Here is a 13,454-nt window from a genome sequence, read left to right as displayed (position 1 = left end):
AACTGCATTGCTTCCCGTTTTTCTAACTTCAGCCATAGGTCATTGCTTCTCCCCTTCACAAACAAGCACTTATGTGACGCGAACTTGTCTGAGCAGAGAGTTCCATCCTCCTGCTTCAGCTGTACACACACTCTTCCTCTGAACGTCACATCCCTGTTCCACTCTCTAGAGTACATCTCGTTCTGTTAGAGAGAAGTAAAATAAGAGACTTTTAAATTGGGCAATGCCACACCTTAACCTACTATGATTACATTTGGTCCTGTGTAGTTCAGTTGGTAGAGCATGGCGCTTGCAATGCCAGGGTTGTGGGTTRGATTCCCACAGGGGACCAGTACYAAAATATATGCACTCACTACTGTAAGTCGCTCTGGATAAGAGCATCTGCTAAATAACTAAATGTTAAAAATGTTTGACAATGGAAAATGGCTGTTGTGGATTCACCTAGGTGGGAGCTACTGCTACACAAATGGTAGTGAATGAGGCGAGTTACCCTCTTATTTAAAGCATGTAATAGCACTTAAATGTATGCAATTCATTATTGGATGTAAGATCTGCCATTACCTCCATAAGAACATTTGCCCCCCCTACTGTCAATACATGACGGATCTCAGCACAAGTAGGGTTCTCCACTGCCTGGTTGGGGAGACAGAGATGAAAACCAAGATGTCAGACATGTCCCTCAACACTCGTGTTGACAAACTACAAACTACAAAATCTGTTTCAGAAAGAGTTTGTGGTAGACGTGTGTACACATTCACCAGGACAGATCTGCAAAAGCAAGTGGTCGACCATGTATTGAACCAAACAAATAAAAATTATCCTGCAGGTTTGGTTTACCTTTTCAGCGGGTATCCGTCTCCCCTCTGCAAGGGTCTTCTTACTGTTTACATAGGAAGGGTATATGCAGATAAACCTGCAAAAGAAAGATGAGAGAAAATGATTACCTTTCTCCTAGCAGCAGGATATTATGCTGGCAGCATGATCACAGATTTATTTCCTCCAAAATAAGAGTCCTCCTGCAAAGACATGTTCACTTTGGGAATATCCATTTTTTGTTTTTGCACTCTGGTGCAGTACAACGGTCTTTCACAGCATTGCAACCACCTCTGGGGGAAAAAATAAATAAAAAGATAGTTGTACGCATTTTATTTTTTAAACCACCAATTATTTTGAAAGTTTATACAAATACTGGGTATGTTGAAAGCTATTGTGTAGGCTATAGTTAAGAAATATAATTTTAATAAATTACAACTATGTGGCCTCCCTCGCTGGGTGGCGCAGTGGTCTAAGGCATGCATCGCAGTGCTAGCTGTGCCACCAGAGACTCTGGGTTCGCGCCAGGCTCTGTCGGCAGCCGGCGCGCGCGGGAGGTCCGTGGGCGACGCACAATTGGCCTAGCCGTCGTCCGGTTAGGGAGGGTTTGGCCGTAGGGATATCCTTGTCTCATCGCGCACCAGCGACCCCTGTGGCGGGCCGGGCGCAGTGCAACGCTAAACAAGGTCGCCAGGTGCACGGTGTTTCCTCCGACAACTTGGTGTGGCTGGCTTCCGGGTTGGATGCGCGCTGTGTTAGAGCAGTGCGGCTTGGTTGGGTTGTGTTTCGGAGGACGCATGGCTTTCAACCTTCGTCTCTCCCGAGCCCGTATGGGAGTTGTAGCGATGAGCCAAGATAGTAACTACTAACAATTGGATACCACGAAATTGGGAGAAAAAGGGGGGTTAAACAAATAAATAATATATATATATATATATATATACATACACACACATACTTGTGTATTTTGATTTTAAAGAAAGGCATTGATGTTATGGTAGGTAACATTGGTGCTTTTTTCGCAAATGCGCTTGTTGAATTATCACCCGTTTGTAAAGTAGGCTGTGATTCAATGAGAAATTAACATTATATGCAACACAGGACACGCTAGAATAACTAGTAATATCATCAACAATGTGTAGTTAACTAGTGATTATGTTAAGATTGATTGTTTTTAGATAAGTTTAATGGGCTAGCAACCTTGGCTTCTGGCTGCCTCTCGCGTACAGGTAGTCAGCCTGCCACACAGGCTCCTCGTGGAGTGCAATGTAAGGCAGTGTTTTGAGCGTTGGACTAGTAACCGGAAGGTTGCAAAAACAAATCCGCGAGCTGATAAGGTAAAAATCTGTCGTTCTGCCCTGACAAGGCAGTTAACCCACCGTTTAGGCCGTCATTGAAAGTAAGAATGTGTTTTAACTGACTTGCCTAGTTAAATAAAGTGTTAAAAAAAAAAAATGGCATCCAAAAATAACAATTTCCGATTGTTATGAAAACTTGAAATCGGCCTAATTAATCGGCCATTACGATTAATCGGCCACTCTACTGTGGATGTATTTCAAGGCCTACTTAAACTCACTGCCTCTTCACTTGACATAATGGGACAATCCAAAAGAAATCAGCCAAGACCTCAGAAAAAAAATTTTAGCCCTCCACAAGTTTGGTTCATCCTTGGGAGCAATTTCCAAATGCCTGAAGGTACCACGTTCATCTGTACAAACAATAGTATGCAAGTATAAACACCATGGAACCACGCAGCGTTATACCGCTCTGGAATGAGACTCGTTCTGTCTCCTAGACATGAAATACTTTGGTGCGAAAAGTGCAATCAATCCAGAACAGCAGCAAAGGACCCTGTGAAGATGCTGGGGAAACGGGTACAAAAGTACAATATCCACAGTAAACGAGTCCTATATCGACATAACTGAAAGGCGCTCAGCAAGGAAGAAGCCACTGTCCCAAACGCCATTTAAAAAAGCCAGACTACGGTTTGCAACTGCACATGGGGACAAAGATTGTACTTTTTGGAGAAATGTCCTCTGGTCTAATGAAACAAAAATATAACTTTTTGGCCATAATGACCATCGTCACGTTTGGAGGAAAAAGGGGGAGGCTTGCAAGCCAAAGAACACCATCCCAACCGTGAAGCACGGGGGTGGCAGCATCATGTTGTCGGGGTGCTTTGCTGCAGGAGGGACTGGTGCACTTCACAAATAATTACTATGATGAGGAAGGAAAATTATGTGGATATATTGAAGCTATTGGAGTGGCATTACAAAGCCTGACCTCAATCCTATAGAAATGTGTGGGCAGAACTGAAAAAGTGTGTGTGAACAAGGAGGCCACAAACCTGACTCAGTTACACCAGCTCTGTCAGGAGGAATGGGCAAAATTCACCCATCTATATTGTGGGAAGCTTGTGGAAGGCTACACAAAACGTTTGACCCATGTTTAAGTTGTTTAAGGCAATGCACCAAATATTAACTGGGAATGTGATGAAAGAAATAAAAGCTGAAATCACTCTACTGTTATTCTGACATGTCATTTCTTAAAATAAAGTGGTGATCCTAACTGACCTAAGACAGGGAATTTTTACTAGGATTGAATGTCAGGAATTGAGAAAACTGAGTTTAAATGTATTTGGCTAAGGTGTATGTAAACTTCTGACTTCAACTGTATATTTTCATTACTATTATATGAAAAAAAGGTTAACAATAATTCTCATTGCATTTTCTTTGTGTCACAATAGAAGTGGCCACTGATTAATATGCAATATCTCTTGAATGAGTTATCCACATTGCAATATTTTGAAATGTGGGCGTTTATTTTTGAAGGTTTCTTCATTACCATACGAAAGTAGTGTCATCTTTTGTGCTAGCTATTCATTGTCAACATTGCCTGGCTAGCTTGATGACTAGCTAACTGGCCAGGTGTTCAGCCAACTCATTCAACTTAGATTCAGTGCACTGACACAGCGTTGCACATCGAATACATCTTGCTAGCAAACTGACTACCATTTCAACTTAAAATGTATATTGTTTTATATGCAACAATGAAATAAGCATTGGTAGCCAACTGACTTCCATATTMCCTAGCCATTTTCACTTGCAGGCCAAGTTAGCAAGCTAGTTTACAGATATATGACTGTCTTCTCTAAGCTTGTTTTCTTGTCACTTATACTCACAAACATTTCATGGGACAAGAAGACACATGCATCTTATATTACCTACCTTTCTTTTCAGATGGATTATCATTTAGCAGAGTCATCTTCTCAAAAGGTACCAGGCTCACTTCGCATTGGCTTCCTCGTCAGCTAGCTGGAGCAACTACCTGTTTACAATGCGATTTAATTAGCTGATCCGTAGTTCTGRGATTGGTCAGCCCACCGGAAGTTAGTTTATTCTTGCTGTAATTGGACAATTCCGTTTAAAGAGACAATAATGATGKATTTCAGATCTGGTAGTGGCCAAAGATTGCAATGTACAAAAATGATCAAACTAGTAATGCCTGCTAGTGATGATAATCCTGCTAAACATAACCATAACTGAGGATGTCATAAGGTGAATGCACCAATTTGTAAGTCGCTCTGGATAAGAGCGTCTGCTAAATGACTTAAATGTAAATGTAATGTCTCAAAAAAGTGCTTCCTCCTACGTGACACCTTTTGTGGGTGATGCAGTATCCTTCATCACAAACTACACATCAATTCATAATTTCTGTAATTTATGCAGGGAGAAKCTTCCCAAGTTCTCCCATGTCACCCTGCTCCTCCGTACGCTCTACTGGCTTTCAGTCGAAGATCASATCTACTACAAGAGCATGGTAGCCTACAGGGCAGTAAGGGGAACTGCCCCTCCCTACCTTCCGGCTATGTMCAAACCCTACACCCTAAAATGAGCCTTCCGTTCAGCCACCTCTGGTCTCTGMGGCCCATCCACCACCCTCAGCCCAGTCAAAGCTCCCCTCAAATGTGTTTTGTCAACAAACACTCGCACTTTACTTTTCCTCCTTACTAGCTCAGACTTTGCTGATAGCTACTTTTAGMAAACTGCTACTTATGACTGAGATATGTAGTTGTCCCACCTAGCTACCTAAAATGTAATATGTAATGCCTGGAGAATATGTAAAAAGAATTAACACTGATGGAAAGTGCTATGATGGATGTGATCTGATTGAGCTGATTTACTGGGGATTCACCAGTTTCTACATTTTATTCATGATATCCCATTGATTATTGATGAATATAACTTATAAATGCCTCACCAGCTTAGTTCAACTGTCGTAAACCATCAGAACCCAAAACAAGCTTTATCTTCAATTTTTGTAAACATACATGTAAATAAACTGTATAGCCTCAAAACATGGTCAAAACTATAATTTTGATATAWTGMATGGTCACAGACCTTGCATACATAGTTCTAATTTAAGCGGTTARATTTCTCCAGCCCCATTCCACAGCTTTTTACCAAAACAGTGGTGAGGAGACCACTTCATCATTTCAAATGCYGATTGCCCTTTCATGTTACTGCACTCGTACAACACAATAAATGTGTATGTAGTTGTGTAATGAATTCATGCCTATAGCTATATCRCCTTGGCTTGTATATCAAAACATAGCTGCACTAAGGACACGAGTTCATCATTCACTGTAAGCAGACCTTAAGTTCCATTCACTACCAAAATATCTTCAAGACAGATGATAATTAAACACTTGCACTGTTCAGTAACACTGGACACCAGTTTTTCACCCCATTTTAACATAATTTATTATGTTGAATTACAATTTGGAATGTGACTTTTTTCCTTTGAATATCCGACCACAAATGTATTGCATGGGGGAGAAAAAAAAAGTTTTTCAGACAGTGTAATTTTTGGGTAGAACAAAATAGTACATCATCTCCTCTGATTATGTGCTTTAGCATTACAGTGATTACAGGGGAAACTAAAACTACCTTAAAAAAAAAAAGATAAACCAACACCAAAACCCTAGTAATATTTGTGTTCATACAGTCCTTCAGAGTCTTAGTTAAAAAGCAACTAACTCACCTGATAACAATTAAACAACAAACAGCAGAGCCATGTATCGGTCTACTCTCATATAATCTATTTTCCAATGAAAATATTTCTCATTCGAAAAAGTTGTCAAGGTTAACTTGCGGTTAATTCCTTTACTTTCAGAGCACACATGAAATAGTGTAAAATTTTACACTACAGCTACCAACATGTCATGTGACCACATAAATGTTAATCTTTACCATCTGGGCAGTTTACATGCYAGGATGGGAAGCTTATAATACATTTGCATTAGTAAAAATTAGAATTACTTTTATTTCTGACCTAAATACAGGCATATAATTGTATTTTTTTTATCGAATGGAGTAGTATTAAAGTCGATCTTCAAGTGTTTTAACATCCCAAATATGCAACTTTAAGTGATTATCTTTGTCAAGTCGGACAAGATTCAGGATCTTGACAGGGGTTTAAATTAAATACATAATTAAAATCTGTACAGTACAAATTCACATACATTATCCTTCAGAGGTCTCCCTCTCTCCCTCTGATAACCAGTGTCCCAGCCACATTCCTACCAGCAAAAAAACAGGGTCCATCAATTAGGCATTAACTACAATAACAGTCTAGTGACTCACTATTTACATGTTTATTTTTTACACCAAAAATTGTGATGAATCTGTTCTTTGCTTTGATTGTGTTTGTGWTTGTMGTAAATAATTATTTACAACAGAGATCACTAGGTATGTTCAAGACATTTCCCCTAGATCATCTGTGTGTGTAGTCTAGCCTCAAGTGACTTAAACTGAGGTTACAATGTAGGACCCACTTTCACCAGCACTTTCTCCTTTAGAGTCTCTCTTTTTTGCACTGTTGGTTACACTGACAGGCGTGGGTATCTGTGAGGGTCGTGGTGGTGTGGCACTGTCAGCACTGCTCTTCCTGGAACTAGGGGTGTAGTTGAAAGGGCTGACCCTGGCAGCCACAGCCCCACTCGGTGAGCTGTGTTTGCTAGAGGTGGAGGAGCTAAAAGGGGTGCGTTCAGCAAGAGACAGTTCATGGGCCTCTGGGATGATGCTTGGGTTACTCTGAGCAGGCTTGAGGTCTGGCACTTTCTTATCAATACTCTCACTGCTCCTAAACAAGTTTAAATTAGTCTCTGAACCTAGCCTAAGAGCATTTACACTTTCATTTGTGGACTGTTTGGGATGGGTTTCACTTGTCAAGAGATCAACAGAGGGCATTTTGACTATAACACTGTCAATTACCGGAGGGGTGTTTGCTGTTGGGGATTTTCCAGACCTTGGGTTGTTAATGGGACAGTCCTCAATCCTCACCCACACATCCTCAGTCTTGGACACTGCAGGGCTCATMTGGTACCCCATGGCCATGGTATCCATGGACTCTATGGAGGAAGAATCACGGCCTTCTGACTGAGACATTTCACTATCCTTTATCTTCCTCCATGTTCCTTTTAAAGGGTTTCCATCTTTGCCGTGTGGGGACCTTTGGGCTGGACTCAGTGGTTGTCGTTCATCCTCACTTTTGCCCTTTTCACTTGACTCAGAGGAGGCAGAGAGGATGGAAGAGGAGCTGCCGGTTCTCTTCCAGGTTCCAACCCTTGGGAGAGAGGAGGAGTGTTTGCTGTTCTCCCTCTTCCATGTCCCTTTCCTGTTAAGATTAGGGAGCCTAGAGGGGCTTTCTGAATGGGACCTGGAGATGTCATGCTTCCCTCCTCTTTGAGGCTTCTCATCCACATTTTCGGAAAAATTTGGATTTTGAGGGGACTTTTTCCAGTTGCTTCCTTGACAGGGCAAAGTTAACGTCATATCTGGCAAAGACGGACTCGACACAGGCGTTTGAGACTGGCTGGTAGAGGAGGGGGACAGAGACTCGAACGAAGCAGACTCTTCCAATTTCCTCTTCAGTGTTGGACTAGGGGCCTCTTTGATGAACGTTGACTGGCGAACTAGGGCAGGTTTCTCCGACCGGTCTGACTCACTTCCACTAGACTTTGTGGACGACATCCTGGWCAAATCTTGCTTCTTAGAAGGGCCAGCAACTCCACACTGGTTCAGACTCTTTGAGGCAGATTCACTCCTAGGGATTCCGCTAGTGCTTCTCGTCAAGCCAGTCTGCTTGGGTGGCGTTTGCTGACCCACCGGTCTCCCAGGGGAGGTGTAGGCCATCCTGCCAGAACCAGAAGACTTAGTTGACAATGTGCTTGGAGAAGCAGTGCGAGGCACTTGGGATAATTTGTTTGAAGGGCCGAGACCATTTCTTCCAGGTGACACAGAGGTGCGACCAGGTGACTGCATGGGTCTGGTGGTCAAGGACTGCTGAGCTGGTCTGGATGGTGTGGAGTCTCTGGATCCAGATCGTGATGAAGCTTTACTTGATCCCGATTGAGATCCAGGCTGATCCCTGGCTGGACTAGGATCAGATTTAGCAGGTGGTTTGATGCTTCTGGGTGAGTTACTGGAATTCTGCCCCTGAGTGGGGGGAGTTTTTGAGACAGAAGCGGGACCACGTGGTGGAGGCTTCTTTTGGACTGGGCTAGTGCTTGGAGAACTGCTTCTAACGCCAGGGACCTGGATCATTGTCCTCCCACGAGAAATCATGGGAACACTAGGGGCAGTCGGCCTCTGCTGTAATGAAGCTGGGGTCTCAGTGCTGGCACGTGGTTTTCCTGTTATGAGACTTTTGTAGACTTTCTTGCCCCCTTTAAGAGCTTTTGCTGCCTCCTCTTCCTTTTCTTTTTTTTGGGCTTCTAAAGTGCTCTTTTCACCAGGCTTTAATATCCGTGGGCGTCCTTTGTCGGATGCAGATTTATTATCCTCTGAATTTACGGGCAGGTGAAAAGGGGAGCCAAGGGATATTCCAGATTTGAGGGAGAGGATTGAGTCAGAGTCAGATGAGCCTTGTCTAGAGAGGCTAGCAGCTGCCTGGTGCAAACTGCTGACGATGGAATTGGCACCCTCTTGGATGGCCTTCCAATCAAAAGATTCAGAGTCTGGAGATAAGGCTTGTTCAGAAACTGGACTATGTGTATCAGTGAGATCCAATGTGAGATCAGGCTCCTCCATACTTTTCTCCTCAGTGGCATCTCCTTGGTCATTTCCCCCCTTATTTCTGGCTGTCTGTTTCTTCTTTTTTGGCATGGCTGAACTGATGCACTCTTGTAGAAGGTCATCTTCTGAATCAATGCTTAGTGAGCTGAGTGAACTGTTTCTTGAGAAACACACAGGGGTGTCTTCTACATGAAAGGCTTTTGGTGCGTAACCAGAGGCTTGGGGTTTAGAAGTAGCTTCTACCTGAGTTACATCCTCCACTTCTTTTGGCTGGAGGTCTTTGTTGTTGTTCTCTTGGTCAATGTCACTTAACGAGCTGAGAGATGAGTTTCTAGAGAAACACATTGGTGTGTCCTCAATGGAAAACTTCTGCTTCTCATCTGGCACTGGCCCCGCATTTTCTTTGGATGGTTGTGGAAAGACTGCCTGCTTCTGCTGCAGAGGTTTTGTTGGAGCAGTCAGTGGTACATTTGTCCTGTTTGTTCTTGCGGATGGCTCTCCACGGTTTTTCGTTGACACTTTTCTCTGGTCTTTGTCTTTTCTAAGTTGTGCCTTTTCCTTTGAGAGATCAGGTTCATCATCCTCAAAATCCAAGGAACTCAGGGAGTCATTGCGTGAAAAGCAATAGGGTGTACCCTCTATTGGTGTGTAATTCTGTGGCGAGTCAAAAGCAAACCCTGGCCGTGGCCTCTCATCTGCATTTGGTGGCTTATCTGGGAAATTTCTGGAGGCCATTTTTGGCTCAAGCATTTGGGTTTCTTTGTTTTTATCAGGGTATGAAGCAAAGTTGAAAGGGGGCTGGGGCTTTTTAATCATCCTAGCTCTGTACTCACTACTCTGTGGCATTGGTTTAACAGGGGATGTGGGCTTCTTCTTTTCAACCTCCTGTTTGACTAGACTAACAGGAAAAGCTGATGAAGGGTGCTGTGGTTGATCATTCATTTTCTGTACTCTAAAGGGCTTGTGGATTTTACCTTTTGGCATGGCTGAACTGATACACTCTGCTAAGATGTCATCCCCTTCATTTTCTACAGCGGCAGCTTGTGTGAAGGAGGAAGTAACACCTCCATCTTTTTCATCTGTACTTTCCCCTTCTGGAATAGTATCCCTTATTTGACTGGAGGATACTTCTGCACAAGGAGGAGCACAGCTTTCAGCATTGGCCAGCTCATTTGGGGGTGAATCAATGGTGAGGTCGCTGAGAGATGTAGCTGTTGAGAAATTTATAGGGGTTCCCTCTATGCAGTAAATCCTAGGCATGTCCTCTCCATGGGTGAAGCCAACAGTCTTCTGTTGTCCTCGGGTTTGTGAAGGGAGTAACTTGTACACAGGAAGTTGGCTTGGTTTATGGGCAGTAGGTGGTGGTATTCTAGAAGTAGTGTTGGAAGGCGATTGCTTTTTGGGTTTTCTCGATGACTTTGTTGGCATGGCTGAGTTTATGCAAGCCTCCAGTATTTCTATATCGTCATCATCTGAATCATCCAAAATGTCTTTTTCCACCTCACCAGGTGAATGCTTCTCTTGGCTTGGGGATTCTGTAGTGTCATCATGCTCATGCTCAGCCTCATTTCCCTGGTCATCTTCGTGAACAGGAGACATGATCTTGAGCTCATTATCTTTCTGAATGTAAGGTTCATCTAAGCTTAAAGCACTGAGGCTGGATGCACAAGAGAATCCATCTGGGGTACTCTCTGTCGCAAAGTGTAGGAGGGTGTCGTTATCCGGAAGCACCTGGACTCTCTGGACAGCAGCGTGTACAGCAGCATGCCTTGGAGCCAAATCCGCCCTCGGCGGCGGCGGCGGAGGCACCTTTTTGTGTTTCATTGGTGGTGGATGTTGATGTTGTGGGGGTGGTGGCGTTTTGCTTCGGCTCGGAGGCATGGTCTGACCAGGGCTGTCGGGCAGATCACTTGGGCTGATGATTCCACTGGGCATCCCGCTGCACAATTCACTCTGTATAGAGCTAGCGATGGAGTTGCTCTCAAAGCTGTCCAGGGAGCTTACAGATGTGCATCTGCTGAACATGAGGGGCGTCTCCTGCACATAGTGTTCTGGGGGGCTTTTGGGAGTCTGGGCACCACTTTTGGATGGTGATTTGGCTCCTGATGAAAACTCAACGGCTTTGTGATGTCTGGATCCGTCTCCATGAACTTGACTAGTCCTTGGAGGCTTTATTCGGACATACTGCACAGACGACRGGCCCTCGGTTGTGCCTTGTTCTTGGGCGTGACTGCCAGTGGACTCTTTCTCAGAGATGGGAAGAGTTGGGTAGTTGCTAGCAGCATTCACATTCCTCTTGCAGCCTTCCATTTCATCCTCATCTGAGGACAAGGATGACAGAGAGCTACCCCTTGAGAAACAGATGGGTGTGTCCTCAACACAGTACGTCTGTAGMGTCTCTTGATTGACGGTAGGAGGTTTGCATGTTGTGTTCTTCTGGCCTGGTCGAGTTGGCCCTGACCTCGTTTGAGCCGAGGATGGATGTAGCTGCATTTGTCTCCCTGCATTCTTTTTGGATGTCACGGATGATGTTGAACCATCTTGGCTTAGATGGTCTTTCACTGAGCTCTGAGTGGAGGATGACTTTGAATGACTAAACATGGATTTTTGGGAGGAGGTGTCGGAGTACTTCAGACTGTAATCAATTGGTTGTTCCGTATGAGGRCCCTTGTTGTATTTCATACTGTAATTGGTCGGCTGGTCATCCTGTTGTTCTTCCTCTGAGTATCGCTCACTGTAATTGGTTGGTTTGTCATCACCGTAATCATCCACAGACTGGCACATAGTCTGGTTGTTCATCTTTTTGTTCATTCCTTGAGTGGGACCAGCATTGCTTTGATCTTGTTGGTGTTGGTTGGTGTTCCTTGATCTGAATCCTTGTTGCATTTCTGTTTGTACAAACCTGGGCTTGTACTTCAATTTCTCCTCCCCCTCACTGTTGCCCTCCGTGTACATGGGGTAGCCTGGGCTTTGAGATCGCACAGACCTCTGATCTGTTTGTTTCATCTCCTCCATGTGCTTAGGCCTCGCCCATCTCTCATTTTGGCTTGGACTTTGCCGACCAGAGTTCAGCTGCTCGTCAGAATACTTTAGGCTGTAGTTGATGGGTGTGTCAACTTCTCCGTCATCATCTTCCATGTGGTTGGCATTGTGGATCTTATGAGCGAGGTCTGCAGGATATTTTCTATAGACACAACACTTCCCCTCATCATCCTCAGAGTATGAGTCCACAGATGGCTTCATCTGTCCTCTTTTGCCATAGCCGTCAGTGCTGTTAACGCTGTTGAGACTGTCGTTGGATGCCTTGTATTCCAACTTGGGCATTGGACATGGTCTGCCCGAATGATCGGGTTTATTATAGGGATATACATTTGAATGACCATGTGCTGCAGTTGTACAGTGAGGGTCTTGATTTGGGGTCTCCGGGGACCGGTCATCCAGGCCAGTCAGTAAGTGAATGCTGTTCACTTCCTCCATCACCATGGCAATCTGAGCAGCTGTTGTGGCYGGCATTTGCATTCTCTTAGAGTCATGATCTGGGTGGAAACCACTGGGTGCACCCCTCTGTCTGTCTCTGTCCTGGCCCCGATCCCTCTCGGCCCTAACACTGTCTATGTTCCCCCTTGGGTTGTCTCTGGGTGACGGGCTCGACAGAACTGGTGTGTTCACGTAAGGGGAGCGCACAGGCACACTGTTGGGGCTAAACCCGTCTGATCTAGAGACACCATCGTAATCACTGTAGACATTCTGCTTGTGCCTGCTTTGTTTACCCCTGTGGGACGCCTTGGGGCTTAAATTGTCAATATTGTCGAACGTCTCCGAGAGGTGCTGAGAGTCCAGTTCCTCGATCAGGGCTTTCTGTTTCCTGACGTGAAGAGAGGGCAGYCTAGATCCAGGAGACATGATGTTGGCATCCTTGTATTTGGCGGGCCTGTTGGCCATGAGGTTCCTCAGTGCTGCGGCACTGCCCATAGCGATCATCTTGTGCTTGGAGTGGATGAGGTTCTTCAGCATGCTCACAGCACCCATTTCCCACAAGGCCTCCTGGTCCTTTGCATTGCGGGCCGAGAGGTTCCACAGCGTGCCACACGCGTTGCTCACGATAGTAAGGCTGTGAGACTTCAGGTGCTGCAGGAGTGTCTGAAGACAGCTGTTCTCTCTCAGGATTTGTCTACAGAGAGAAAAAAAAAGCAACACACGGTCTTATAAGCTTTCAAGTGTAAGAACATTAAACATTATTACAGAGGAGTCAGTATAATAACATCAAATATTTAACAGCACAACACTATAATGAATAGCGATGCACCGATGCCATTTTTGGCCGATAATTTCCTTGCCCCKAAAAAAACGATACGGATAGCGATACTTAATTTTAGAGGCCTTTTAAGCYTTCTAGTKCAGTTAAATAGTTAACACACACATGGACYCAGCGGTCTAAGGCACTGCATCTCAGTGCAAGAGGCGTCACTACAGTCCCTGGTTCGAATCCAGGCTGTATCACATCCGGCCGTGATTGMGAGWCCCATAGGGCGGCGCACAATTAGCCCAGCGGCATCCGGGCCG

At 44.6% G+C, this 13,454-nt stretch overlaps 1 protein-coding gene and 1 long non-coding RNA gene across 8 annotated transcripts in view; both read right to left on the bottom strand.

The window, feature by feature from the left end:
* Positions 1 to 6: 6 nt before the first annotated feature.
* Positions 7 to 4,354, bottom strand: LOC111980331 (uncharacterized). 2 transcript variants are annotated; one of them, XR_002879429.2, is made up of 4 exons: positions 4,041 to 4,354; positions 838 to 913; positions 562 to 633; positions 7 to 182 (listed from the first exon to the last, which is right to left on the bottom strand). It is a non-coding gene; the product is annotated as an uncharacterized lncRNA (long non-coding RNA). The 2 variants fall into 2 exon arrangements; XR_011481800.1 differs by lacking the exon at positions 4,041 to 4,354 and adding an exon at positions 2,014 to 2,166.
* Positions 4,355 to 4,987: 633 nt separating this feature from the next.
* The window catches only part of apc (APC regulator of WNT signaling pathway), a 47,061-nt gene continuing 38,594 nt past the window's right edge, over positions 4,988 to 13,454 (bottom strand). For all 6 annotated transcript variants that reach the window (XM_024012036.2, XM_024012034.2, XM_070449552.1 and 3 more), the window contains one exon: positions 4,988 to 13,062. In XM_024012036.2, coding sequence (XP_023867804.1) covers positions 6,621 to 13,062 — 6,442 coding nt within the window. In that variant the 3' untranslated portion in view covers positions 4,988 to 6,620. The remainder of the gene's footprint in view (positions 13,063 to 13,454) is intronic.

Source organism: Salvelinus sp. IW2-2015, linkage group LG20 (genome assembly GCF_002910315.2).
Source record: "Salvelinus sp. IW2-2015 linkage group LG20, ASM291031v2, whole genome shotgun sequence".
Taxonomy (NCBI): domain Eukaryota; kingdom Metazoa; phylum Chordata; class Actinopteri; order Salmoniformes; family Salmonidae; genus Salvelinus; species Salvelinus sp. IW2-2015.
Note: the sequence above shows the minus strand (reverse complement) of the source record. Positions and strands in the feature narration are given on the sequence as shown.